The 27,568-nt window shown below is 46.6% G+C and overlaps 1 protein-coding gene across 1 annotated transcript in view; it reads right to left on the bottom strand.

Annotated features, from left to right (window-relative positions):
• Positions 1 to 595: 595 nt before the first annotated feature.
• GEMIN5 (gem nuclear organelle associated protein 5) overlaps positions 596 to 27,568 on the bottom strand; it is a 51,127-nt gene continuing 24,154 nt past the window's right edge. Inside the window, 14 exon segments of the mRNA XM_038772431.1 lie at positions 596 to 998; positions 1,404 to 1,497; positions 3,605 to 4,124; positions 7,165 to 7,327; positions 14,973 to 15,227; positions 16,213 to 16,423; positions 18,612 to 18,731; positions 19,358 to 19,505; positions 20,872 to 21,009; positions 21,216 to 21,311; positions 22,549 to 22,671; positions 24,442 to 24,555; positions 25,709 to 25,916; positions 25,918 to 25,940. Of these exon segments, the coding sequence (XP_038628359.1) occupies positions 831 to 998; positions 1,404 to 1,497; positions 3,605 to 4,124; positions 7,165 to 7,327; positions 14,973 to 15,227; positions 16,213 to 16,423; positions 18,612 to 18,731; positions 19,358 to 19,505; positions 20,872 to 21,009; positions 21,216 to 21,311; positions 22,549 to 22,671; positions 24,442 to 24,555; positions 25,709 to 25,916; positions 25,918 to 25,940 (2,381 nt within the window). The 3' untranslated portion in view covers positions 596 to 830.

Below are 27,568 nucleotides of genomic sequence, written 5' to 3'. Positions count from 1 at the left end.
CTTAATATTGAAACAAATTAAGGACTCGTGCATATTGAATTGTGCTTCATTTCCATGACTCCGAAATTGAGAGTTTCCTTCTAGTGATGACAATTTTTACCAACCTTCCCTTCTCATTACAACTGCTGGAATAAAGAGACTAATCGTTTTTTGTTTTTGGTTTTTTTTTTCAGTCATTTGGCAATTAGTTCACAATCATCTTTTATAAATGAAAACATTCAAAACAACCAAACTGATTTTCAAGCTCAAATGCAGACAAATGTGACTGTCTGGTAATAAGACTAATCCGCGACAAATATGTTGGTATAAATTTTGAGTGGGAGACCTCAGGCTGGATATGGTGCAAACCCCAAACCTGGCTAATTAGCTTTCTTTCAAAGACAATAAAATTTGTTTTACTTTTAACCTGTGGGCAGTAAGAATACGATTAATAACAAAACGCCCAAATGGAGTTTTCGCTTTAGTGAGATGCTTATATAAGTCATCGTGACTACTTAAAGAAAAAACAAAAAAGACTGTAATGATTATGAACGCTGCTTCTTTTGTATAATTCTTCCCTACACAGAAAACAAATTTGAGAGCATGTATCATACAGTAAAGGCAAAGTACTTCATTTTTAATTCCATAAGCACAGTCAGGATCCACTATGGACCAGAGTACGAGGCCAAGATGAAAACCTGGCTCATTTGTTTTCTGTTGTGCATCGCCCTTCTAAAAAATCGGGCTGAACTGGGGGAAAGTGTCCAGTATGGGACTCACACTGCAGCATCAGAAAGGGTAAATTAACAAGCATCTTGAATAAGCCTCAACTGACGAACCTCTTGGAGAACTCATTTGCAAAAGGACTGGCAGTATTTCCGGTGAACTTCACTTCTGCCGTATTTTCGAAGGAGCTCCAGCGCGTGTTGCCGAATCTCCAGACTCTCGTCCGAAGGACACTGCAGTCCGATGTGAACAAATAAGAGGCAACACTCCAGCACGTCTGGAAAAGGAAACATCTGAAAAGGGCAGACGTGAATTGTAAAAACCATGTTGGTGGTGGCGCCCATTACCGAGGCAAGAGAAAGTACAGATAGCACAACACTTTATTCCTAAAAAATTGTCGTGTTTGAAGATATCTGGTATAGCTAGCACGTTTGAAATGTAAAAACAAAACCGTCTGTATGGGAATCGGCGATCACTACTATCTCTGAGACACCCAGGGAACGTGTCTGGTACTTTTCCTAGGAGAAAGGTTACAAGAGTGAAAACTTAGTTCTCTAGCAGAACCAATAGTACCAAGTTATCTCACCCAGACTTGAAGAACAGCTCGTCCTTGTCCTATTCCTATGGGATCTTAAGTCGGATCTCCCTTGTTCACTCTGCTGGAACTGGGCTTTTAGCCAGATCCCTAAAACTCTTACCTTGATGCTTGGGGGAAATTCAGCCAGTCTCTTATTTGCTTCTGAAAGCCGTTGCGTCAGCTCAGGCAGCGATACTGATTCCCTCTCTGCTTTCCTGTTAAAACAAGCGGTACCAGTTAAGCATCTTGCCTTGTGAACCCACACTGCTTCTCCAGTTACCTTATCTCTTAAAGTTGTTGTGTGGCTCCTTGCCTGAGGAGGAATATACCTTGAAGATGGTATTATCTTCTCCCTCCCTCCCCACCGGTCCCTGTGGCAGTGCCAGCCGTAACTCCGGCAGAAGAGGGACAAGCTGAATCTCAGGGAAAACAATGGAAGGTCAAAGGCCCTCACCTCCAACCTGCCTGCCGTGGAACCGCTGCAACGGCTCTTCGCCCTTCCTCAACCAGCTAGCCATATTTTTACCTACCCAGACATCCTAGGAGCATCATCATCATCCATTGTATTTATTGAGCGCTTACTATGTGCACAACACTGTACTAAGCGCTTGGGAAGTACAAATTGGCAACATATAGAGACGGTCCCAACCCAACAGTGGGCTCACAGTCTAAAAGGAGCAGAGCACTCGTGGGGAAAAGGAAAGCAGAACAGCAGCTCCAGCCCCTGCCACCGCGGCTGCTACTGTTAGATAAATGAGAAGAGATACGAGGTAGGAAAAGCGGAAAATCAGCCAGTCCACTGATGGAAGAAGGAGAGAGTCCGACTTGGAGCAGAGCAGCAACCAAGGGAAAAGAAGGCAAGTGAAACTCCCCGATTTCCCTCCTCTCCTGGCTCTTCAGGCTCCACACTGGGAATTCCAGCCTGGAAGTGGCTATAACCTCACTCCCTTTCTGCTGCTATCGCTGCTGCTCTTGTTCACCCTGTCTCTGGTTCTTCCTTCTCTGCTAATAAGAGTAAACCTCTTTATTTCCCTCACCCTTACAAGAAGCTTTGGTTTTTCACTAGAAGCGAATAAACATTACCTCTTGGATTCTTGTAGTGGCCCGTTAACACAGAGTATTTTACAAAATGCAGATGAGGGTGGTTCATAGGATGAAGCACCCAATAAATGATTGATGAAGAAACTGAAATAGGGTGAGGCTAAGATCTTTTTCAGATTGTCAGCTCTTCTATAATCAATCCGTGGTTTACATTCATTAAGAACATATGACAGTGCCTACAGTTGCATTCTATCCAGATGAACGTGCATTTTTTTATGGTATTGGTTAAGTACTTACTGTGTGCCAGGGGCTTACAGTCTTAATCCCCATTTTACAGATGAGGTAACTAAGGCCCAGAGAAGTTAAGCGATTGGCCCAAGACTCCACAGCTGACAAGTGGTAGAATTGGAACCCAGGTCCTTCTAACTCCCAGGCTGGTGCTCTAACCCCTAGGCTACCTGCACTGGAAGGAGAATGTTCTCTCAATGTCTTTACGGCAACCTATCCAAACTGCATGAAAACCCGTTCTAGAAGGACTTAACTAGTCACTTCCAATTTCTATTTTATACATCTGCAGTGACGGCCCCCACTCCCAGAACATCTTACGCTCCTCCAGTTGTCTACCTGAGAGGCCCCAGCTGGCCCTAAGACATTAGGCCTTACTTCGGGAAACGCTTTTCCTAAGACAAGCCTTGTACTGAGGGTCTAGAGAACCACACATTTTCTTAACACAACCCAAAGCCTGCATTAGATTTTGGGAACAGGAAGGCTTCATTAAGCAAGGCACCTTCTTGGAAAGGTTTCCAGTTTTAACATATATCAAATGACAGCCAGAAACTGAGATTCACACGCCAGCCCCAATCCCTTGGAACACCGATTTGCGTCCATGGCTTCAACTAACACCTCAATGCATATGATTCCCAAATCTACATCTCCAGCCCTGATCTCTCTCTCTCTCCTCACACCTGACAATTACCCTCCCCACCTTCAAAGCCTTACTGAAAGCACATCTCCTCCAAGAGGCCTTCCCTGACTAAGCCCTTATTTTCTCTGTTTCCACTCCCTTCTGCATAGCCCTGCCTCGCTCCCTTTATTCCCCACCCCAGCCCCACAGCACTTATGTACGTATCTGTAACTTATATTACCGTCTCCTCCTCTGAACTTTTTAGCTCGTTGTGGGCAGGGAACGTGTCTGTTATATTGTGTTGTACTCTCACAAGTGCTTAGTATAGTGCCACTAAATACCACTGATCGAACGTATGCAGGTGGCTGTCTACTCACTCATCGCGGCTCTCGGGTGGGCGGCCGTCGGCCTCCACTTGAGAAGGCTCACTCTCCTCCCCACAGTCTGCCGTGGCTTTGCGGATTTGGTTCTTCTGATGCTGGCGGATCAAGTCGGTCAGAGTCTCTTGGACTTGAGCAACGGCCCTCTGGGTGCTCTGGAGATCAGCGTGCACTTCCGACAGCAACACTTCAAAAGCCCTCCGTTTCAGCCGCTCTCCTGCAGCGTCTGCCGCCTCCCGTTCCGGGGGGGCTCCAGCTGCCGCGGGGACGGGGTCCTCCCGGGGAGCGGGGGCCCCCCAGCCCGTCCCTTCGGAGTCCTCGCCGTCAGCGGGGCGGCCGGGCTCCCCGGGACCGGCTACGGGATCCGCCCCAACCTTGGCTTGGAGGAGGGGCCCACGGGACGTGTTCCACCAGAGCTCGTACAGCTGGCCGTACACCACAAAGGCCTCCAGGCTTTGGTAAGCGGCTGAGCCGGGGGAGTTGGGGGTGCTCCGTCTGTCTCTTAGATGCTCGCAACCTAAATGATGGAAACAAAATAAATCAGGGACAGTGTTTTTTTGCCCCAAGGCCCTGCAACTATCGGGGACAGCTGTAGCTCCAGAGAAGGCAGTGCCATCTGAAAGGCCTCACACCACCATAGCCCTCTCCCTGGGCCACGGAGCCCTAGAGAATAGGGACTTAGCATAGATATCATCAATCATCATCATCAATCGTATTTATTGAGCGCTTACTGTGTGCAGAGCACTGTACTAAGCGCTTGGGAAGTACAAGTTGGCAACATATAGAGACAGTCCCTACCCAACAGTGGGCTCACAGTCTAAAAGGGGGAGACAGAGAACAAAACCAAACATACTAACAAAATAAAACAGAATAGATATGTACAAGTAAAATAAATAAATAATAGAGTAATAAATATGTACAAACACAAATACAGGTGCTGTGGGGAAGGGAAGGAGGTAAGATGGGGGGATGGAGAGGGGGACGAGGGGGAGAGGAAGGAAGGGGCTCAGTCTGGGAAGGCCTCCTGGAGGAGGTGAGCTCTCAGTAGGGCCTTGAAGGGAGGAAGAGAGCTAGCTTGGCGGAGGGGCAGAGGGAGGCCATTCCAGGCCCGGGGGATGACGTGGGCCGGGGGTCGACGGCGGGACAGGTGAGAGCGAGGTACGGTGAGGAGATCAGCGGCGGAGAAGCGGAGGGTACGGGCTGGGCTGGAGAAGGAGAGAAGGGAGGTGAGGTAGGAGGGGGCGAGGGGTTGGACAGCCTGGAAGCCCAGGGTGAGGAGTTTCTGCCTGATGCGCAGATTGATTGGTAGCCACCGGAGATTTTTGAGAAGGGGAGTGATATGCCCAGAGCGTTTCTGGACAAAGACAATCCAGGCAGCAGCATGAAGTAAGGATTGAAGTGGGGAGAGACACGAGGATGGGAGATCAGAGAGAAGGCTGATGCAGTAGTCCAGACGGGATAGGCTGAGAGCTTGAATGAGCAGGGTAGTGGTATGGATGGAGAGGAAAGGGTGGATCTTGGCAATGTTGCAGAGATCCATTATTATCCACTAAAGGATGCTAGCTTTTCTTTTCCCAAGGAAACCAAGGTTTCCAAGGACTGATTGGAAACCAAGTCTAATCAGTCACTTTTGCTCTGAGATCTGCTGGAAGTGGTAGCATGTGGGAGGTTGCTTAACTACAACTGAGTTGTTACCTTATCGCCACATCCCTAAGCTCCACCTGGGCAGGGACTGTGTTTACTTAATCAATCAATCAATCATAGTTATTGAGCACTTATTATTTATTTATTGAGCACTGGACTAAGCGCTTGGGAAGTACAAGTTGGCAACATATAGAGACAGTCCCTACCCAACAGTGGGCTCACAGTCTAGAAGGGGGAGACAGAGAACAAAACCAAACACATTAATAGAATAGATATGTACAAGTAAAATAAATAAATAAATAAATAAATAATGCATATTCTACTCTCCCAAATGCTGAGTACAAAAAGCAGCAGCAGCGGGGCCTAGTGGAAAGAGCACGGGCCCAGGGAGTCAGAGGACCTGGGTTCTAATCCTGGCTCGACCTCGCACGGCAGGTGTTGTACTAAGCACCAGGGAATAACCAACATAATCAGGCTGGACCCAATCCAGGTCCCACATGGGGCTCACAGTCTTCATCCCCATTTTACAGATGAGGGAACGGAGGCACACAGAAGTGAAGTGACTCGCCCACTGTCACGCAGCAGACAGTGGCAGAGCCAGGACTGGAATCCAGGTCATCCAACTCCCAAGCCTGTGTGTAACATTGCTTCTCAGTTGTCTGCTGTGTGACCTTGGCCAAGTCACTTCTCTGAGCTTCAGTTCTCTCCTCTGTAAAATGGGGATTCAGTGCCCACTATCGCTCCTACTTGGACTGTCAACCCCAGGTGGGACAGGGACTATGTCCAACCTGATTAACTTTGTATCTTCCCCAGCTCTTCATAAACATCAGAATAAATACAATTTAAAACTACAACGTGTGGCACATAGTTAGAGCTCAATAAATACCACTGTCACCCATCATAGATTATGGAATACACCTAGCAGAGGCCATTTAGTCAACCTAAGGTACGACATGGGTTCTGGGAGATAAAATCCCCTCATCAGTCAATCTCTCGCCCAAGGCCAAGAGGAATTACATAGTTCCCACTTTCTGGTTTTAACAGCATTCAGACTGAGGTTGCAGGGAGCATGGGAAACTCCCAGATCCCTTTTCCGACCTGGGATTGGGAAGCTGTGACTTAGACTGTGAGCCCACTGTTGGGTAGGGACTGTCTCTATATGTTGCCAATTTGTACTTCCCAAGCGCTTGGTACAGTGCTCTGCACACAGTAAGCGCTCAATAAATACGATTGATGATGATGATTGGGTGATCTGCCCTTGCTGTCAGAGCACAAGACTGACAGGAGCCTCCCAACCTAGTACGTACATCATCATCATCATCATCATCATAATAATAATAATAATAATAATAATAATAATAATAATGATAATGGCATTTGTTAAGCACTTACTATGTGCAAAGCACTGTTCTAAGTTCCGGGGGGGAATACAAGGTGATCAGGTTGTCCCACATGGGGCTCACAGTCTTGATCCCCATTTTACAGATGTGGTAACTGAGGCTCAGAGAAGTTAAGTGACTTGCCCAAGGTCACACAGCAGACGTGTGGCAGATCCACGATGCTGGCAGCAGGGTAACTGGAGCCACTCTATTTCTCCGAGCTGCGCATTCGGATGGATATTTATTACTCTATTTATGTATTCATTTATTTTACTTGTGCATATCTATTCTATTTATTTTATTTTGTTAGTATGTTTGGTTTTGTTCTCCGTCTCCCCCCTTTTAGACTGTGAGCCCACTGTTGGGCAGGGACTGTCTCTACATGTTGCCAATTTGTACTTCCCAAGCGCTTAGTCCAGTGCTCTGCACACAGTAAGCGCTCGATAAATACGATTGATGATGACGATGGGGAGCTCTGAGCGTGAGCCTGCCGGCGATCCGATCTGCCGATCGGTTCGTGGGAAGGCTGCTTACCTTCAGGAAGGAAGAGAGAACAGACGATGCGCATCAGGGTGAAGTTCCCGGCATCGTGGCTGCGCGTCACGGCCCCCAGCAGAGCCCTCACGGCCTCGTCCCAGGAGGCGGCCCGCTGGCTCAGCACGGCCAGCGTCAGGTCGTGGCAGATGTGAAGTAGCAGCTACGGGGAGGGCAAAAGTCTCAGTTAGGCATCTTCACCCAACAGGCCCCAGATTGACACGGCCGTACGGACCGAGACCAAGATGGAAGGACTGACAATTGGAGGCTTTTTTTATTTTAAGGTATTTGCGAAGCATTTACTATGTGCCAGGATCTGTAGTAAGTGCTGGGGTAGATATAAAAATCTCCAGTGGCTCCTCAAAAATCTCCAGTGGCTACCAATCAATCTGTATTGTATTTGTGAAGCATTTACTATGTGCCAGGATCTGTAGTAAGTGCTGGGGTAGATATAAAAATCTCCAGTGGCTACCAATCAATCTGCGCATCAGGCAGAAACTCCTCACCCTGGGCTTCAAGGCTGTCCATCCCCTCGCCCCCTCCTACTTCACCTCCCTTCTCTCCTTCTCCAGCCCAGCCCGCACCCTCCGCTCCTCCGCCGCTAATCTCCTCACTGTACCTCGTTCTCGCCTGTCCCGCCATCAACCCCCGGGCCTGGAATGCCCCCCAATCCCTCTGCCCCTCCGCCAAGCTAGCTCTCTTCCTCCCTTCAAGGCCCTGCTGAGAGCTCACCTCCTCCAGGAGGCCTTCCCAGACTGAGCCCCTTCCTTCCTCTCCCCTTCGTCCCCCTCTCCATCCCCCTCATCTTACCTCCTTCCCTTCCCCACAGCACCTGTATATATGTATGTATATTTGTACATATTTATTACTCTATTTTATTTGTACATATCTATTCTATTTATTTTATTTTGTTAGTCTGTTTGGTTTTGTTCTCTGTCTCCCCCCTTTTAGACTGTGAGCCCACTGTTGGGTAGGGACTGTCTCTATATGTTGGCAATTTGTACTTCCCAAGCGCTTAGTACAGTGCTCTGCACATAGTAAGTGCTCAATAAATACGATTGATGATGATGATGATGATGATACAAGCTGATCAGCTCTTCCTCCCTTCAAGGCCCTACTGAGAGCTCACCTCCTCCAGGAGGCCTTCCCAGACTGAGCCCCTTCCTTCCTCTCCCCTTCATCCCCCTCTCCATTCCCCCCATCTTACCTCCTTCCCTTCCCCACAGCACCTGTATATGTGTATATATGTCTGTACATGTTTGTTACTCTATTTATTTTACTTGTACATATCTATTCTATTTATTTTATTTTGTTAATATGTTTGGTTTTGTTCTCTGTCTCCCCCTTTTAGACTGTGAGCCCACTGTTGGGTAGGGACTGTCTCCCTATGTTGCCAACTTGTACTTCCCAAGCGCTTAGTACAGTGCTCTGCACACAGTAAGCGCTCAATAAATACGATTGATGATAATGATGATGATGATGATGACCAGATTGGACAGTCCGTGTCCCACTCGGGGCTCACAGTCCCGATCCCCATTTTATAGATGAGGGACCTGAGGCCCAGAATAATGATAATAATAATAATAATGATGGCATTTATTAAGCGCTTACTATGTGCAAAGCACTGTTCTAAGCACTGGGGAGGTTACAAGGTGATCAGGTTGTCCCACATGGGGCTCACAGTCTTCATCCCCATTTTACAGATGAGGTAACTGAGGCACAGAGAAGTTAAGTGACTTGCCCAAAGTCACACAGCTGACAAGTGGCGGAGCCGGGAAGTGACTTGCTCCACGGCAAACAAGCGGTGGGGCCGGGATTAGAACCCAGGTCCCTCCAACTCCCAGGCCCACGCTCTATTTGCTAGGCTCATCGTGGGCAGGGGCTGTGCCTGCTAATTCTGTTGCACTGCATCATCATCATCATCAATCGTATTTATTGAGCGCTTACTGTGTGCAGAGCACTGTACTAAGCACTTGGGAAGTACAAATTGGCAACATATAGAGACAGTCCCTACCCAACAGTGGGCTCACAGTCTAAAAGGGGGAGACAGGGAACAAAACCAAACATACTAACAAAATAAAATAATAGAATAGATATGTACAGGTAAAATAAATAAATAGAGTAATAAATATGTACAAACATATATACATATATACAGGTACTGTAGGGAAGGAGGTAAGATGGGGGGATGGAGAGGGGGACGAGGGGGAGAGGAAGGAAGGGGCTCAGTCTGGGAAGGTCCCCTGTTGGCAACATATAATAGTAATAATAATAATAATGACATTTATTAAGCGCTTACTGTGTGCAAAGCCCTGTTCTAAGCGCTGGGGAGGTTACAAGGTGATCAGGTTGTCCCACGGGGGGGCTCACCGTCTTAATCCCCATTTTACAGATGAGGTAACTGAGGCCCACAGAAGTGAAGTGACTTGCCCAAAGTCCCACAGCTGACAATTGGTGGAGCCGCCATTCGAACCCACGACCTCTGACTCCAAAGCCCGGGCTCTTTCCACTGAGCCACGCTGCTTCTCTAAACATCTAGAGACAGTCCCTACCCAACAGTGGGCTCACAGTCTAGAAGGGGGAGACAGAGAACAAAACCAAACATACTGACAAAATAAAATAAATAGAATAGATAGGTACAAGTAAAATAAATAGAGTAATAAATATGTACAAACATATATACATATAAACAGGTATATGCTGTATATACTCTCCCAAGCGCTTCGTACAGCGCTCTGCACATAGTAAGCGCTCAATAAAGACCACTGATTGATTGATTGGATAAGCCACGCTGCCCTCAGCCCATTCCTGCTTTGGGCTAAGTCCCTTTTCCCTCCTCTTCCACAAGTCCACAGGAACAACGGCATATGGGAGCCCAATGGGCCTAGGTGGTCCCACCCTACCTACAAGTGAAACAATGCCAGGCCTCCCCCCTAATAATAATAATAATAATAATAATAATCATGATAGCATTTATTAAGCGCTTACTATGTGCAAAGCACCATTCTAAGCGCTGGGGAGGTTACAAGGTGATCAGGTTGTCCCACGGGGGGGGGGGGGGGCTCACAGTCTTAATCCCCATTTTACAGATGAGCCAACTGAGGCACGGAGAAGTGACTTGCCCAAAGTCACACAGCTGACAGTTGGCAGAGCCGGGATTTGAACCCATGACCACCTCCTCCAGGAGGCCTTCCCAGACTGAGCCCCTTCCTTCCTCTCCCCCTCGCCCCCCTCTCCATCCCCCCCACCTTACCTCCTTCCCTTCCCCACAGCACCTGTATATATGTATGTGCATATTTATTACTCTATTTATTTATTTTACTTGTACAGATCTATTCTATTTATTTTATTTTGTTAGTACGTTTGGTTTTGTTCTCTGTCTCCCCCTTTTAGACTGTGAGCCCACTGTTGGGTAGGGACTGTCTCTATATGTTGCCAACTTGTACTTCCCAAGCGCTTAGTACAGTGCTCTGCACATAGTAAGCGCTCAATAAATACGATTGATGATGATGACTCCAAAGCCCGGGCTCTTGACGCTGAGCCACGCTGCTTCTAGTAACCCCCAAGCCCTGGCCGCGGTTCCACTCAGGCCAGGTTGGAGCCCTTCTTTTGCTCTCGAGAGAAATGTAAATAATAATAATAATGATAATAACAGTATTTGTTAAGCACTTACTATGTGCCAAGCACTGTTCTAAGCGCTGGGGTAGATCAGGTTGTCCCACGTGGGGCTCAAAGTCTTAATCCCCATTTTACAGATGAGGTCACGGAGACCCAGAGAAGTGAAGTGACTTCCCCAAAGTCACACAGCAGACAAGTGGCGGAGCCAGGATTAGAACCCACGACCTCTGACTCCCAAGCCCGGGCTCTTTCCACTGAGCCTGCAGTGTCACCACAAGAGACAAAACGCGTTAACAAGGCCCAAGAAAAGGCCTGAGTGGCACTTGTACTGTGACTCAATCAATCAATCGTATTGATTGAGCGCTTACTGTGTGCGGAGCACTGTACTAAGCGCTTGGGAAGTACAAGTTGGCAACATACAGAGACAGTCCCTACCCAACAGTGGGCTCACAGTCTAAAAGTCATAGTAGTAGCATTATGTTGCCAACTTGTACTTCCCAAGTGCTTACTACAGTGCTCCGCACACAGTAAGCACTCAATAAATACGATTGATTGATTGATTAATAACAGTATTTATTGGGTGTGTCCGGGTGCAATACTCTGTACTTACCTCCTCCAGGAGGCCTTCCCAGACTGAGCCCCTTCCTTCCTCTCCCCCTCGTCCCCCTCTCCATCCCCCCATCTTACCTCCTTCCCTTCCCCACAGCACCTGTATATATGTATATATGTTTGTACATATTTATTACTCTATTTTACTTGTACCTATCTATTCTATTTATTTTATTTTGTTAGTATGTTTGGTTTTGTTCTCTGTCTCCCCCTTTTAGACTGTGAGCCCACTGTTGGGTAGGGACTGTCTTTACATGTTGCCAATTTGTACTTCCCAAGCGCTTAGTACAGTGCTCTGCACATAGTAAGCGCTCAATAAATACGATTGACGATGATGATGATTTAGTAAACTACAGAAGAAAGAAGTGACACAATCCTACAAGTAATTTGCAATCTAGTGGAACAGGTCTAAAATATTTTAGAGAGGAGGAAGTAATAGAATATAAAGTGGGAGTTGGGAGTATTTAAGTACCACGTAAGTGTTAAAATAGCAATATAAGGTTGGTTAGAAAAATGTAGAGAGTAATCTGGATGAATAATTGAATAAACAGAGAGACTGCTGAAGATGGGTGTCGATGAATATTTAAGCGCTGGAAGTGGCTGATGGGAAACAGCAAGGCCTGGTGGATACAGCACGGGCTTGGGAGTCAGAAGGTGATGAGTTCTAATCCTGGTTCTGCCGCTCACCTGCTGTGTGGCCTTGGGCAAGTCACTTCGCTTCTCTGTGCCTCAACTGCCTCATCCGCAACTGTGAGCCCACTGTTGGGTAGGGACTGTCTCTATATGTTGCCAACTTGTACTTCCCAAGCGCTTAGTGCAGTGCTCTGCACACAGTAAGCGCTCAATAAATACGATTGATGATGATGATGATGATGTGAGCCTCATGCGGGACACGGACCGTGTCCAACCCCACCGGCTCGAATCCACCCCGTGCTTAGTACAGTGCCTGAGTAAGTGCTTAGCAAATACCACCGTTATTATTATTACAGCTCGGGGGGGTTGGGGGTTCAATGGGAAATGCCATTTGGAGGAGGGGAAATTTTAGGAGGACTTTGAATATGGGGACAGCTGGGGTCTGCCTGATTTAGGGGGAGAGTTCCAAGGCAGGGGGACAGCGTGAGCGAGGGGATGGAGGCAAGAAAATGGTGAGGTATACCCCTTCGTTAAGAAGAGTTAAGTGGAGAGGCCAACAAGCCGGAGGAAGAGTACAATAGCCCTTCTGTTCTCAGCTCCATCTCCTCGATTGCCATTTTCGGCACTGCTACCCTTATCACCAAGGTCACCTGGCTATCTCTGGGCATATGTTCCTGTCCCTGAGGCAGTTCCAATTTCAGGTGATGCTGATAAAAACCAGTTGATCAGTAGTATTTGAGTGCTTACTGTGTGCAGAGCACTTGGGGGAATACGGCAGAGTTGGCAGACGTGTTCCCTGCCCCCATCGAGTGTACAGTCCTAGAGAGGGAGGCATATTAATACACGTAATGCATGGATATGGGTGTAAGTGCCACGGGGCTGAGGTAGGGGGGATGCCGAAGAGCACCGATGACACGGAAGGGAGAGGGAGCCAGTGATAAAAGAGGGTTTAATTGGGATGACCTCTTGGAGGAGATGTGACCGGAATAAGTTCATGTACATAAACCAGATGTAAGCAGTCAAATCAATCCCGGCCGGTTACTCAATAAAACTGAAGCCATCAATTAAGCCCCTCAAAGTCCCCTTCACGTCCCCACTCATTCCTACCTTTATATCCAACTCATACGTCCTGGGCATCTCTCAAGAGATCTCCCGGCTGCTTTCAAAATCTACCAGCTCTTCCCTGTGCCTCTCATCCTATTTCCTTGCATTTTCTAGAAACACTTGCTCCCATCTTTCTTCCCTTCCCTCCTTCCTGGGTTGTTTAACCCACTGGGTCTCCTGAGCTCCAACTCTCCCCTCTCCAGTCTGTACTACACACTGCTGTACAGACGTTTTTCTCGCTGCATCACCTGGCACACGTCTCTCCACTCCTCCCTCAAAGACCTTCATCAGCTTTCCATTTTACCCCACCTCAAGCAAAAACTCTTTCCATCAGCTTCAAGGCTGTCCACCTATTCATCCTTTCTTACACATTTAACCCCTCCAGCCACTAACACTTAATGATCCCATTAGACTAAGTTTCCATGCCCCTTCTCTTTAAGAAATTCTGTGGAAATATTTTATGTCTGTCTCCCCATTAAGGTGTTAGCTCTTTGTGAGCAGAGAATGGATCACTTCTTTAGCCTGGGTTTCCCAAGCACGTAGCACTGTACCAAGTATATGCTTGATAAATACTATTCCTAATAATAATAATAATGGCATTTACTAAGCACTTACTACGTGCAAAGCACTGTTCTAAGCGCTGGGGAGGTTACAAGATGATTAGGTTGTCCCATTGGGGGCTCACAGTCTTCATCCCCATTTTACAGATGAGGTACTGAGGCACAGAGAAGTTAAGTGACTTGCCCAAAGTCACACAGCTGACAACTGGTGGAGCCAGAATTCGAACCCCTGACCTCTGACTCCAAAGCCCCTGCTCTTTCCACTGCGCCACGCTGCTTCCCTATTACTAATCATCCAAGGTAACTGGCCTATGGCTTGGCGTAATTCTTGCGGACATTTCATCCAGACAAACCTGTACTACTGAGGCAAGATCGAGAATCACGTAATCATTATTTTATTTTGTTAGTATGTTTGGTTTTGTTCTCTGTCTCCCCCTTTTAGACTGTGAGCCCACTGTTGGGTAGGGACTGTCTCTAGATGTTGCCAATTTGTACTTCCCAAGCGCTTAGTACAGTGCTCTGCACATAGTAAGCGCTCAATAAATACGATTGATGATGATGATGATTAGATTGCAAACTCCTTGAAGGCAGGGACTGCGCTCTCCTTCCAGCCCTCTTACACTGCTGACAGTGCTTAATACACTGTTGTCTCAATAGTCGGCACTCAATAAATAGTAATGAGTGACCGAATCACCTGTGGAAACGCCCAACAGCTCTCACATGTGAAAGTCATGCACTTTAATGGCAACGGGCCAGTTTGGAAGTTTAAAACCGATCCAGATTTCTACTCCTCCAGACACCGCGGGCGGGGGACGAGGTCTTCCAACTCTGTGGTTTTCTACTCTTCCAAACGCTCTGCATCATCATCATCAATCGTATTTATTGAGCGCTTACTCTGTGCAGAGCACTGTACTAAGCGCTTGGGAAGTACAAATTGGCAACACACAGAGACAGTCCCTACCCAACAGTGGGCTCACAGTCTAAAAGGGGGAGACAGAGAACAAAACCAAACATACTAACAAAATAAAATAAATAGGATAGATATGTACAAGTAAAATAGAGTAATAAATATGTACAAACATATATACAGGTGCTGTGGGGAAGGGAAGGAGGTAAGATGGGGGGGATGGAGAGGGGGGCGAGGGGGGAGAGGAAGGAAGGGGCTCAGTCTGGGAAGGCCTCCTGGAGGAGGTGAGCTCTCAGCAGGGCCTTGAAGGGAGCTAGCTTGGCGGATAAGCATTCAATAAACACCACGGATTAATCGATGCACAGCCGCCGGGTTACCTGTTTGAGGAGGGTGTTGCCCGTGGCCGGTGGGTACTCGATATTGCATAGCTGTTGAAACGCCACTCTCGACTGCTCGGCGTCTAAGCCAAATGTACTCTGCCATACTGAAGTCACCCTCTCCACAAAGGGGCCTCCTGTTCCCGTAGCCCAGCTGTGATACACAGGCGGGCAGGAGCATTTCCATTCTAGTTGCCGGATTTCTTCCAGGTGCTTGGAGAACAGTTCGTGAAGACAGAACACCAGCCTCTGACCCTGGAAACAAACAGGCCCCAAGTGAACCGTTGATCAAGGATACAGGAGAACGAAATGGATAAAAAAAAAAAAAAAACAAAACAATTATCCTGCTCCCGAGAGATTTTTCCTTAGGAATTTTAGGAATTAAAATAGGAATTAAAATAGAAATTCCTTAGAAATTTTTCCCTCCAGGTATCCACTGTATCTCCAGGTATCTCTCCAGGTATCCAGTTTCACTGGAGTCACACTGTATGGTGCAAAATCTCAAATAAGCACTGGCACCACTGCCTCTCCCTAGATGCACCCAACTCCCTATAAAACATGGAGACTTATATAAGAATATATATTTAAGAATATTTATTTATTCTTTATTTAATAATATTTATGAATGATAACCTAGAAGGGAAGTGGAGATGGTTTCTACCAACCTCTTACTGTTAGAATGATCAAAGAAAAGCTAATTACCAGTAACCAACTGAAGGCCAGACTCGTGATAGGGAAAAAAGAACGAGCAGAAAAGCTAGGTCTGCTTGGGAAATTTTGATGAGATTTTACTAGGCGCTTGGGAAGCGGAAAGAGCCCGGGCTTTGAAGTCAGAGGTCATCGGTTCAAATCCCGGCTCTTCCACTTGTCAGCTGTGTGACTCTGGGCAAGTCACTTCACTTCTCTGGGCCTCCGTTACCTCCTCTGTAAAATGGGGACTAAGACGGTGAGCCCCACGTGGGACAACCTGGTCACCTTGTAAATTCCCCAGCGCCTTAGAACGGTGCTTTGCACATAGTAAGCGCTTAATAAATGCCATCATTATTATTATTATTACTAGGAGGCATTCACTGGCTTGATTTCAGGCATTTAAAAGGGAGAACACCACCTGAAAAAGAACTGGTGGGAGAAGAGGCTAACTTTCCGGCTATTAGCCTTGGACCACGATGGAATACGTGAGCATCGAATCACAAGGTCTGACTGCCAGGCAGGAAGGGGAGACCAAACTGCGGCGACTAACCAGCAAACTGTCTTGGTGCTGAAGAACTTCCTGGGCGCCAATCCAGTTCCTGTTTGCCAGGAGCTCTTGGGCACATCGGAAAGAGAAAGACGCTGACAGCTCCTTCTCTCCAGCGATCAGAGCCAAAGCTGCCGCGGTTCTAACTGAGGCCACGTCCCCCTTTTTGGCCAGCACCTTGGCGGCATCATAGGCAGAGCCAGCTCCTAAGTAGCTAAAGCAGAAGATTAAAAAAAAAAAAATGAAATGAGCATAAGAGTTACCATGTACTTGGAACCATAAATGTGGCTGAGTTTCAATAATAATAACTGTGGCATTTGTTAAGCGCTTACTATGTGCCAGGCACGGTACTAAGCACTGGGGTGGACAAACCAATTGGGTTGGACACAGTCCCTGTCCCATGTAGGGCTCACAGTCTCAGTCCCCATTATACAGATGAGGAAACTGAGAAGTGACTTGCCGAGCGCCACACGGCATACCGGAGGCGGATTAGAACCCATGACCTTCTGACTCCAAACCCATCCTCTATCCACTTCTCCCCCTTTTAGACTGTGAGCCCACTGTTGGGTAGGGACTGTCTCTATGTGATGCCAATTTGTACTTCCCAAGCGCTTAGTACAGTGCTCTGCACATAGTAAGCGCTCAATGAATACGATTGATTGATTGATTGATTGATCCACTTGGGTGTATGTTGCAAGACAAAAGCAAACAGATCTCAAGTCCTGAAAATCTTTCTCTCCTCTGGCCCACTTGCCAGATATTTATTAATTTATTTATTTTATTTATTTATTATTTAATTAAATATTTATTTATTTATTTATTTTACTTGTATATATCTAGTCTATTTTATTTTGTTAGTATGTTTGGTTTTGTTCTCTGTCTCCCCCTTTTATACTGTGAGCCCACTGTTGGGTAGGGACTGTCTCTATATGTTGCCAACTTGGACTTCCCAAGCGCTTAGTACAGTGTTCTGCACACAGTAAGCGCTCAATAAATACGATTGATTGATTGATTGCCTCTCTTGTGACCACAAATCACTGCATTTGCCAGGTAACAGAGCCTAAGAGAAGAACCCTGAGACTGGAATGGGGGACAGGGATGATAGCCAACTTTGATTACTGTATTTACTGATTACTGTATTTGCCCCAGCGCTTAGCATAGTGCTTGGTACACTGTAAGTGCTTAACAGAAGCCACTATTATCTTCAAGACTGAAACAGTCCCTTAGTTCCCTTCCATGTCATGTGTTGAGTAGTGATCATCATCATCATCAATCATATTTATTGAGCGCTTACTGTGTGCAGAACACTGTACTAGGCGCTTGGGAAGTACAAGTTGGCAACATATAGAGATAGTCCCTACCCAACAGTGGGCTCACAGTCTAAAAGAGATGGGAAAGGAGGAGGAAAGGAGGAGGGAAGGAGATGGGAAAGGAAGAGGGAAGGAGAAGGGAAGGAGATGGGAAAGGAGGAGGAAAGGACATGGGAAAGGAGGAGGGAAGGAGATGGGGAAGGAGGAGGGAAAGGAGGAAGGAAGGAGAAAGGAAAGGAGGAGGGAAGGAGATGGGGAAGGAGGGAAGGAGATGGGGAAGGAGGAGGAAAGGAGATGGAGAAGGAGGAGGAAAGGAGATGGGGAAGGAGGAGGAAAGGAGATGGGGAAGGAGGAGGAAAGGAGATAGGGAAGGAGATGGGAAAGGAGGAGGGAAGGATAAAGTAAAGCGAGCAGGAGTCCAGAGCGGCCCGTCCCCTCACGCACGCAGTGATATTTATTGAGCACCCACTGTGTGCACAGCACTGAACTGACGCGCTTGGGAGAGTACAGAGGTACAAGGGCCACAAGCCTCATGCACCCTAGGGTCTTCCCAAGCAGCTCCCTGGCCTGGCTCTCGCATGGTTTTATCATCAATCGTATTTATTGAGTGCTTACTGTGTGCAGAGCACTGTACTAAGCGCTTAAAAGCGCTTTAGAGATATATGCCCCACTGACGTACTGCAGTTATGAGTGACAACCTGCTGTTCCTATTACAAAGCCTCATCTGACACTCAGATTCGAAGGTTTTAATCCTTTCTCTTTATGGTATTAGTTAAGTGCTTACTATGTGCCAGGCACCGTAGATACAGCTAATCACTTTGGACATAGTCGACATCCCACATGGGGCTCAGTCTGCAGCCCCATTTTACAGATGAGACAAAGAGAAGTGATCGGCCCAAGGTCACCCAGCAGACAAGTGGCAAAGCCGGAATCAGAACCCAGATCCTTCTGACACCCAGGCCCGGGCTCTATACACTGGGCCCCACTCCTTTCATTGAAAGATGCTTTTGGTTTATTCTTTCACGCAAGTTCTCGGCAAGAGCTGGTGAAGGTTCTGGACGCGGCTTTCTTTTCCATTTCCCCGGCCCTCACCATTTAGCTGCCATCGCATAATGTCCGTCTCTCTCAAGGACGGCTCCCCAGCTGCTGTACAGGTCCTTCAAGATCGGGTTCTCCGGAGGTAGCTGGGCCTTGGCAATTGCAATGGCTTCCCTAGAAGAAGGAAAAGAAGAGCCAAACGTGAATACTTACCAACAGCTAAACTCAATTCTCTGAAAGGGGAAAGGAAGAAATACCAGAGGAGGAAAGAATCTGGGGAAGTTAAACAATAAATTTGTTTTGTTGTCTGTCTCCCCCGTCTCGACTGTGAGCCCGCTGTTGGGTAGGGACCGTCTCTATATGTTGCCAACTTGTACTTCCCAAGCGCTTAATACAGTGCTCTGCACACAGTAAGTGCTCAATAAATGACAATGAATGAATGAATAATACTTCCCACTGCTACAGAGCAGTACTGAAGGAGGCAGTCAATCAGTCAGTCAATCAATCGCATTTATTGAGCACTTACTGTGTGCAGAGCACTGTACTAAGCGCTTGGGAAGTCCAAGTTGGCAACATATAGAGACAGTCCCTACCCAACAGTGGGCTCAATCAATCAATCAGTCAGAGAAACAAAAACTATTAGAGGGCTGATTTTCAGGGATTCAGAGCCACAAGTTTTCTCACCACCTGGCCTCCAAGGGAAACACCGGGGAACATACACAAACGCTAGAAAAAGACCAGCCAACGTTAGCCTTTGGTATTATTTACGTCAAAAGGCTGCATATTAGGTTCCGACTGACCTGTAGAAATGGTTTGATTTCAGCAGCTCCACAGCTTCCAGCACCTTGTGGATGGAGAGGAGGTGGGAGGCGGCTTTGATGTACTGATCCTGAAAACACAGCTGTTTAGCAAAGGCTTCCACGGTCCTCTTCCACATCTCGTAACCAGCTAGACAGAGAGGCGGTGTATTTCAAAACACAGTACTGTGCCCGCTTTTGGAAAATATCACTTTCCTACACAGTCTGGATAACAATCTACTTCTCCCTTGGCTCACTAGCTTCTGTTCCATTCAGATTTTTTATTTTTTTTTAATAGTATCTGCTAAGCACTTACTACGTGCTGGCACTGTACTAAGTGCTGGAGTAGCTACAGGCTAATAATGATAATAATAACGATGGCATTTGTTAAGTGCTTACTATGTGCAAAGCACTGTTCTAAGCACTGGGGAGGATACCGAGGTGATGAGGTTGTCCCATGTGGGGCTCACAGTCTTAATCCCCATTTTACAGATAACTGAGGCACAGAGAAGTTGAGTGACTTAAGTCACACAGCTGACAATTGGCGGAGCCAGGATTTGAACCTACAGCCCGTGTTCTTTCCACTGAGCCCAGGTTGGACACAGTCCACGTCCCACATGGGGCTCACGGATTTTGCAAAGGAGGTAACTGAGGCACAGAAGTTAAGTGACTTGCCCACGGTCACGCGGTAGACAAGTGGCAGAGCCAGGGTTAGAACCCAGGTCCTTCTGACTCCCAAGCAATGCTCTATCCATTAGGCCACACTGATTCTCTTTGCCCCACAGAATCTGCGAGGTGAGCCTAATACGGTAAGACGGGATAAAGTCTAAAGTAAAAAGTCATTGCAGACCTGGACTTGACTGACATCTTGGTGGTTCTTGCCCCCAGGATTGTTCCTAGGTGTATTGCCTCAGGTCTGCCCTTTAGTGGGTTCCACCCCTTCCTATGCACAAATTAGAACTGCCTGGTCTGGGGCAGGTGGGCAGAGTCAAAGATGCCCCTCCCCGGCTCCGGGAAGATAAGAACTAATTACTGGGAAGAGATGCAGGGCCGAGCCCCTCTTCTGGCAACTCATTTAAGCACTGCCCCTCCGCCCTCCTCCCCCAACAAGCCCGAGATGTCCTGGGATAGGAGACCTTCGCCAATTCATTTGCCCTCGGCCCCACACCAGTCGAAAACACCCTGCTCGTAGCCCGGTGCAGCTGACCCTTCTTACCTCCTTCCCTTCCCCACAGCACCTGTATATATGTTTGTACATATTTATTACTCTATTTATTTATTTATTTTATTTGTACATATCTATTCTATTTATTTTATTTTGTCAGTATGTTTGGTTTTGTTCTCTGCCTCCCCCTTTTAGACTGTGAGCCCACTGTTGGGTAGGGACTGTCTCTATATGTTGCCAATTTGTACTTCCCAAGCGCTTAGTACAGTGCTCTGCACATAGTAAGCGCTCAATAAATACGATTGATGATGATGATGATGATGATGAGAGGAGCCCTCGCTAATGAACCTACCCATGGGCGCCATGGCTACCAATTGGTCCGTCAGCTCTCCCCTCTCGATAGCAGTCTGGAGCACGCCCTTAAGATTTCCTTCCCACAGCATCAGCTGGTGAAATAACTCCGGGTGTCCATTTTCCAGGTGACCCTTCCCTGGTGAAAGAGAGGGGCAGGTTCAGTAGCTTGATTAGCAACCAGCCCTGCGGATGATCCTTGACGATCTTTCCTTGATAGAGTAGGTGAGGATGAAGGAGAGAAATATACTAGGGGGCTGTGGTGACCGATTTATGCTTTCCCCCAAAAGAAGCCACAGACCTGGCTTAAAATGTCCACTGGTTAGACTCTTGGGATCTACTCACCCTCCACCTCAATCATCCTGGACAGGGCAGGCTTGTCTGTGAAGAGCCCCAAATGAATCCGTTCCCTGAGTTCGGCAACCAAGTCCTCACTCAGGTCTGAAGGGGAAACAAACAAAAAACACAAATATAAACTGACCGACTCGCTCTTTAGAAAGCTCTTGACGGAACGGTTCAGTCGTTGGCTTTCTTCTCACTGCCAACAATATGAACTCCAGTGTTTTCTTCAACTCTGCTGATAAATAAAGCTGAAAGTGCCATCATTTCTGACTAGAGATTGATGTTTTGTATTATGGACTTAGAGAGTGATGTGGACCAATTGGACATCACAATTTTCCGCTTGCTAGCCCTGGTTCTACTGCAGTGAGCCTAAGATCCAATTCAGTAGGTCTGGCATGCTGCCATAAGGCAACTTTGACAGCAAATTTATGGTCAGACTGGCAAATATACAATTGAAAAAAAAAAAAGAGCAATCCTTAATTTTCAGATAATGCTCCAACAAGAATTTGGAATCAATTGATAATAATAATAATAATGGCATTTATTACGTGCTTACTATGTGCTAAGCACTGGGGAGGTTACAAGGTGATCAGGTTGTCCTTCGTGGGGCTCCCAGTCTTAATTGATCAATGGTATTTACTGAGTGCTTACTTTGTGCAGAGCACTGTATTATGCTCTTGGGAGAGTATAATACATCAGAGTTAGCAGAAATGTTCCCTGCCCACAGCGAGTTATAGTCTAGAGGGAACTTGAGTGTCCATTCTACTAAAATCGATTCAAATCCCTGTTGTACCTTTGCTGTTTCATTTACAAACAAAATCCCTTATCACTGCCGAAAAGAGAAAACCAGATCATTCCACAGCTTCCAGACATAAAAAAGGATGATGGAAAACTGTGAATACCTGCCACAGATTGTAAGGCAAACATTAAAATACCATAGCCAGCCTGGTTTCTCAGAAGAATCCTCAACAGCATAGGGACAAAAATGATCATGGAGTTTCTACTCCGATAAATGACAGAAATACTACATAGAACATTTTATAAACAGTCTCATATAGTAACAAGATAAAGGGTAGGCACCAATGCTAGCATAGATATTCCAGCTATCCAGTTTTAGTTATTTTTAACTGTTGCTGTGGGGAAAAAAAAAGCAGTCTTTCATCTACTTAGAGGACACAATGAAAAAATCCTACCCTCCCCTTACTGAACAAAATGCTTTTAAAGGAGGACGCGACGAGAGAAGTAGATTGTTTTTAAATCAAAGGGAAAAAGCAACTATAAACATGAGGGATGGCCTAGAAAAGGCCAAACCTTGAACAGGGAACATTTCCTGCACCTTTGGAGTGTTTTGCAGTTGCCAACACCAAGCAGTCTTGATGAAGCTCCTCTTTTGACCTGTGGTCCAAGGCTGTGCTAACAGGCAGGAAGGAACGAGCCTTTTTCTTCTTCAGAGAGGCTTCTGAAATGGAAGCAAATCAGGACTGAAAAACACTGCTGCCCTTGCCGCTACCTAACGCAATACACAACAAACCGGCAAAAAAGGGCTTTATGAAACCGGCCGTGTAACTCATCACCGAGACTGGGCTAGGCAACAAAGGCAGAAACTTGGACAATCCCCTTTGCTGCTATATCAATCAATCAATCGTATTTATTGAGCGCTTACTGTGTGCAGAGCACTGTACTAAGCGCTTGGGAAGCACAAGTTGGCAGCATATAGAGACGGTCCCTACCCAACAGTGGGCTCACAGTCTAGAAGGGGGAGACAGAGAACAAAACCAAACATATTAACAAAATAAAACAAATAGGATATGTATAAGTAAAATAAATAGAGTAATAAATATGTACATATATAGCTAGTGTCAGTCATAAACTGATGACTGGATTGATAGGCAAATTTAAGAGTGGCAAATTGAACTTGTGGAGGGGCAAGTCAATCAACCAGCGGTATTTATTGAGTTTTTACTGAAGACAGAGCACTCCAGAGAAGCAGCCACAGGCCTGGGTCTCAGAAGGTCATGGGTTCCCTAATCCCTGCTCCACGACTTGTCTGCTGTGTGACCTTGGGCAAGTCACTTAACTTTTCTATTCCTCATTTCCCTCATCTGTAAAATGGGGATTAAGACCATGAGCCCCATGGGGGACAGGGACTGTGTCCAACCTGATTACCTTGTACCTACCCCAGTGCTTAGATAAATATTATTATCATCATCTAAATGCTTGGATAGTGGGTAGACACTATCCCTGCCCACAGGGAACTTCAAGTCTATAGAGGGAGACAGACATTAAAAAATAGTTTAGGGACAGGGGAAATGGTAGGGTATAAAGAATAATTACATAGATTCTTTTTTCTTTTAAAATGGTACTTGTTAAATGCTTACTATGTGCCAGGCACCGTACTAAGCGCTGGAGCAGATACAAACTAATCAGATTAGACACAGTCTGTGTCCCACATGGGGCTCACGGTCTTAATCACAACTTTACAGATGAGGTAACTGAGGCACAGAGAGGTGAAATGACTTGCCCAAGGTCACACAGGAGGCCAGCGGTAGAGCCAGGATTAGAACCCAGGTCCTTCCGACTCCCTGTCCTATGCTCTATCCACTAGGCCGTGCTGCTTCCTTCCAAGTTCTGTGAGGCTGGGATGCTTGAGGGGTTCATGGTAGGGTGTGCTCTGAATCATCATCAATCGTATTTATTGAGCGCTTACTGTGTGCAGAGCACTGTACTAAGCGCTGGGGAAGTACAAGTTGGCAACATATAGAGACAGTCCCTACCCAACAGTGGGCTCACAGTCTAAAAGAACGGCTCACAAGTCCCCACAATTTCAAGGGACGTTGGGTGGCTTTGACCTTCACCCTGACGCCCCTGCCGCCCTAACCTCTGGCCTGCCTGGAACCTAATAAAGGCCAGTCTGAGGCCACCTAGGCTACCCAGAGGGGAGAAGACAGGGATGGGAAAGTAGATGAGCCCTCAAACTTTCTAACAAATCACAAAAAAATGTGTTGGGGTGAGCTCAAAGGAAGATGAGTTAATGTGCTCCTCCCTGAAGAGACTACATCCTATCAGCCTGAGGCTGCCCCTGAGTTTGGCTCATAGAACTGTGACACGAACAGAATTTTCTACTAGAGCAGTTGGCAATAAGGCCACTTCTTGGGAGGAAAAATTCTCAGTTTTCTCAGATATTCCACTGTTTTGCTGATTTAGGAACCAAAGTTTACTGAATACAAACCCGGCTTCTCTTTAGGGAGTTCCCTTTTTACGAAAGCTACTTTGGGATAAGCGGTAAATTTCAGCTTTTCAGGCACTGGGGAAATCGATGGATGGAGAGGTAGCTCCTTGGAAACTGTAAGTGGAAAAAAAAGGGAGAGTAAGTAAAACGGGAGAAAACTGGGTTAGAGACATAGAAACATAATAGTGGCTTTGCTCTGGGCTTAATACCTTAAAAAGTCTTCTAGCCAGATGGTCTTTTGTGACCTAGAGAGGCTTGCATTCAAATCTTTAAGAAAACATACTTTACTTTATGACTGGCTTGACCACTTCTTCAGATCCTCATCGTGCGGATGGCTTAATGCCGGAGCCCAGCTAAAGATGCCCACTTCCATAGGCGGTAGAACAGTGCTGTTCAGAACAGTGCTTTGCACATAGTAAGCGCTTAATAAATGCCATCATTATTATTATTATTAGACAGACGGTGATGGAGAGTCAGGGGAGAGGGGTCTGAGACCTTAAAAAGTCTTCTAGCCAGATGGTCCTTTGTGACCTAGAGAGGCTTGCATTCAAATCTTTAAGAAAACATACTTCATTTTATGACTGGCTTGACCACTTCTTCAGATCCACATCGTGTGGCTGGCTTAATGCCCGGAGCCCAGCTCCAGATGCCCACTTCCGTAGGCGGTAGAACAGCGCTGTTCAGAACAGTGCTTTGCACATAGTAAGCGCTTAATAAATGCCATCATTATTATTATTATTAGACAGACGGTGATGGAGAGTCAGGGGAGAAGGGTCTGAGAGTCTGAAAGCCTCCCAGCTCCCTTCCATCCTGAAGCAGAGCAGTGAGGCCTCGAAGCCCAGCTCCACTGGCCCAGAATAAGCTCGACTGAAGAAGGGAGAAAGCCACTTTCATGTCTTGCTGCCTCCCACAGGGTTTTTGCTACACTGCCTGAGGGACAAAAGGAAATGAATCAAAGGGCTGAGTGAGACACCTAATCTTCTGTAGACCTCCTTAGTCACTGCACGAACCTTTATGGCCACAAAGGCATCCCCTAAATTTTTGACCTACTGACTTACAAAGCGTTACCACGGTGGCCTGGAGTAGTTCAGACAGACCATCTGAAGGGGCTCATCACAAAGACAGCATGCGGCTTCAGCACTGGGTGATAAGGATCACTATGGTAGTGGTTTCTGTAACATGAAAGGACACCCCCCCCCCCCCCCCCCCAAAAAACAAATACGAGCCGGGAAACCCAGAAAAAAAGTTGTGGAATTCAGGGACATACCACCGGAAGAGATCCCATTTGGAATAGTCTGTTCGTCTGATTCTTCTTCACCTTCTTGGTCAGACACCCCATTCTCTACAGGTATCAAGCTCTCTCTGACATTCTCCCCTCCATTCACCATTTCGTTCAGTTCCTGTTTTGTTGGTATCTTTCCCATTAGCTTTTTCTTCTTCTTGAGCTTTAACTTGGGCTGAGCGGTCCGTTTTTTTCTCCAGTTCAATGCTCTTTTTGCCTGTACAAATCACAGTAGAATTTTGCGGATAAATAATCCTCAAACTAAGAGAATAAGGTTTTACCCCACCCACAGGTTACTAGTCCGATTCAGGCTCAAAGGATTCATTCATTCATTCGGTTATATTTAGTGAGTGCTTACTGTGTGCAAAGCACTGTACTACGCACTTGAAAGAGTACAATATAACAATAAACAGATAGATTCCCTGCCCACAAGGAGCTTACGGTCTAGAGGATGGCACGGAAAGATGTTGGAAACAAATCACCATGAAATTTACTTTTGTCAGCCAACCAAAATATTTTCATGGTATGCCCTCTCTGTACATGGCACTATAATTGTCGTTAGAGCCTCGTATGGACAAAAAGGCCCTGGCATTCACTGGATCCAAATATCCTAGCATCCTTAGGGACAATTGTGCACATCTTCAACCCTGCCCTATGTTGGATCCAGCCGGGATCTCAGAGTAGGAATGAGGCTGTACTGCTTGGGGCTGGTCTTGGGTCCTTGCCACTAGATTCTCTGTTTCATCTTACATCTCCACACACCACCTTTGTAAAAGACTGTATATCAGAGCACAATACTCCGTCACTCAGAGATGTCCTATGGCTCCCTGTTGCGTCTCATATAAACGGAAACTTTTTGACCATTAGCTGCAAGGTTCTTCAACAACTTTCTCTCTCTTACCTATCTTCTCTCTTCCCCCAGCTTGTGCTCTTCAATCGTCCCGGCACATCTCCTAATTGTCCTTTGTCCTGAACTCTCCTGTCTCCAATCCGTTGCTCAGACTTCTCTCCCTGTTTGGGACATCTTTCCAACTCAGGTCCCTCAAATCATGTCCCTCCCCTCCTTCATGGCCTTCCTACGCAAGACAAGGCTTACTGAATGACTGGAATGGGGGGTGTGTGGGGGGGTCTTGTCAGGAAGGCCACAGAACCCAGAAAAGGTAGTTTTGCCATTCATTCCTTCAATCGTATTTATTGAGCACTTAGTGTGTACAGAGCACTGTACTAAGCGCTTGGGAAGTACAAGTCAGCATCATATAGAGACGGTTCCTACCCAACAACGGGCTCACAGTCTAGAAGGAAATCCATGGTTTGCGGCTTCTGGTACTTATTCTACATGTACTTTTGGTTGCCGCACAATTTACGAAGATCTTGGAGGTGTGGATAAGGTGCTGAATAGACAATGAAGATAATCGAGGGGAATAAGGCAGTTCCCCCATGAGAATGCCTTAGAAAGAGCAAGGCTGAGCTTGTGTACATGATGGTATGTACACAACTGTGAAGGGAGTGTGCAAAATACTGGGTTGGGTGGACCACTGTTCTAACTTATTTTGGCATTTCTTTGTGAGAGGATTAAAGAAGAGACATGTAAAGAGAACCTGAACAGAGATCAAGTATGAGGGCTTTTTTCCTCTAGGTGAGATACCTGTCTGGATAACCGGATTCCTGGATTTTGAGAAAAAATCATGAAGCATTTACTCATTCTCCAGGATTACTGTCCCACGACCATTCTAATCTCCTGGGATGTCCGAAAAGAAAATTTTTCTCTTCCCCAAAGCAACCGGTTGATACTACCAAACCACTCACAGGACCAGAAGCCATTATAGTGAACACGTGACTAGTGGA

Source organism: Tachyglossus aculeatus, chromosome X1 (assembly GCF_015852505.1).
Source record: "Tachyglossus aculeatus isolate mTacAcu1 chromosome X1, mTacAcu1.pri, whole genome shotgun sequence".
Taxonomy (NCBI): domain Eukaryota; kingdom Metazoa; phylum Chordata; class Mammalia; order Monotremata; family Tachyglossidae; genus Tachyglossus; species Tachyglossus aculeatus.
The sequence above is the reverse complement of the archived record's forward strand: the minus strand, read 5'-3'. Positions and strand labels throughout refer to the sequence as shown.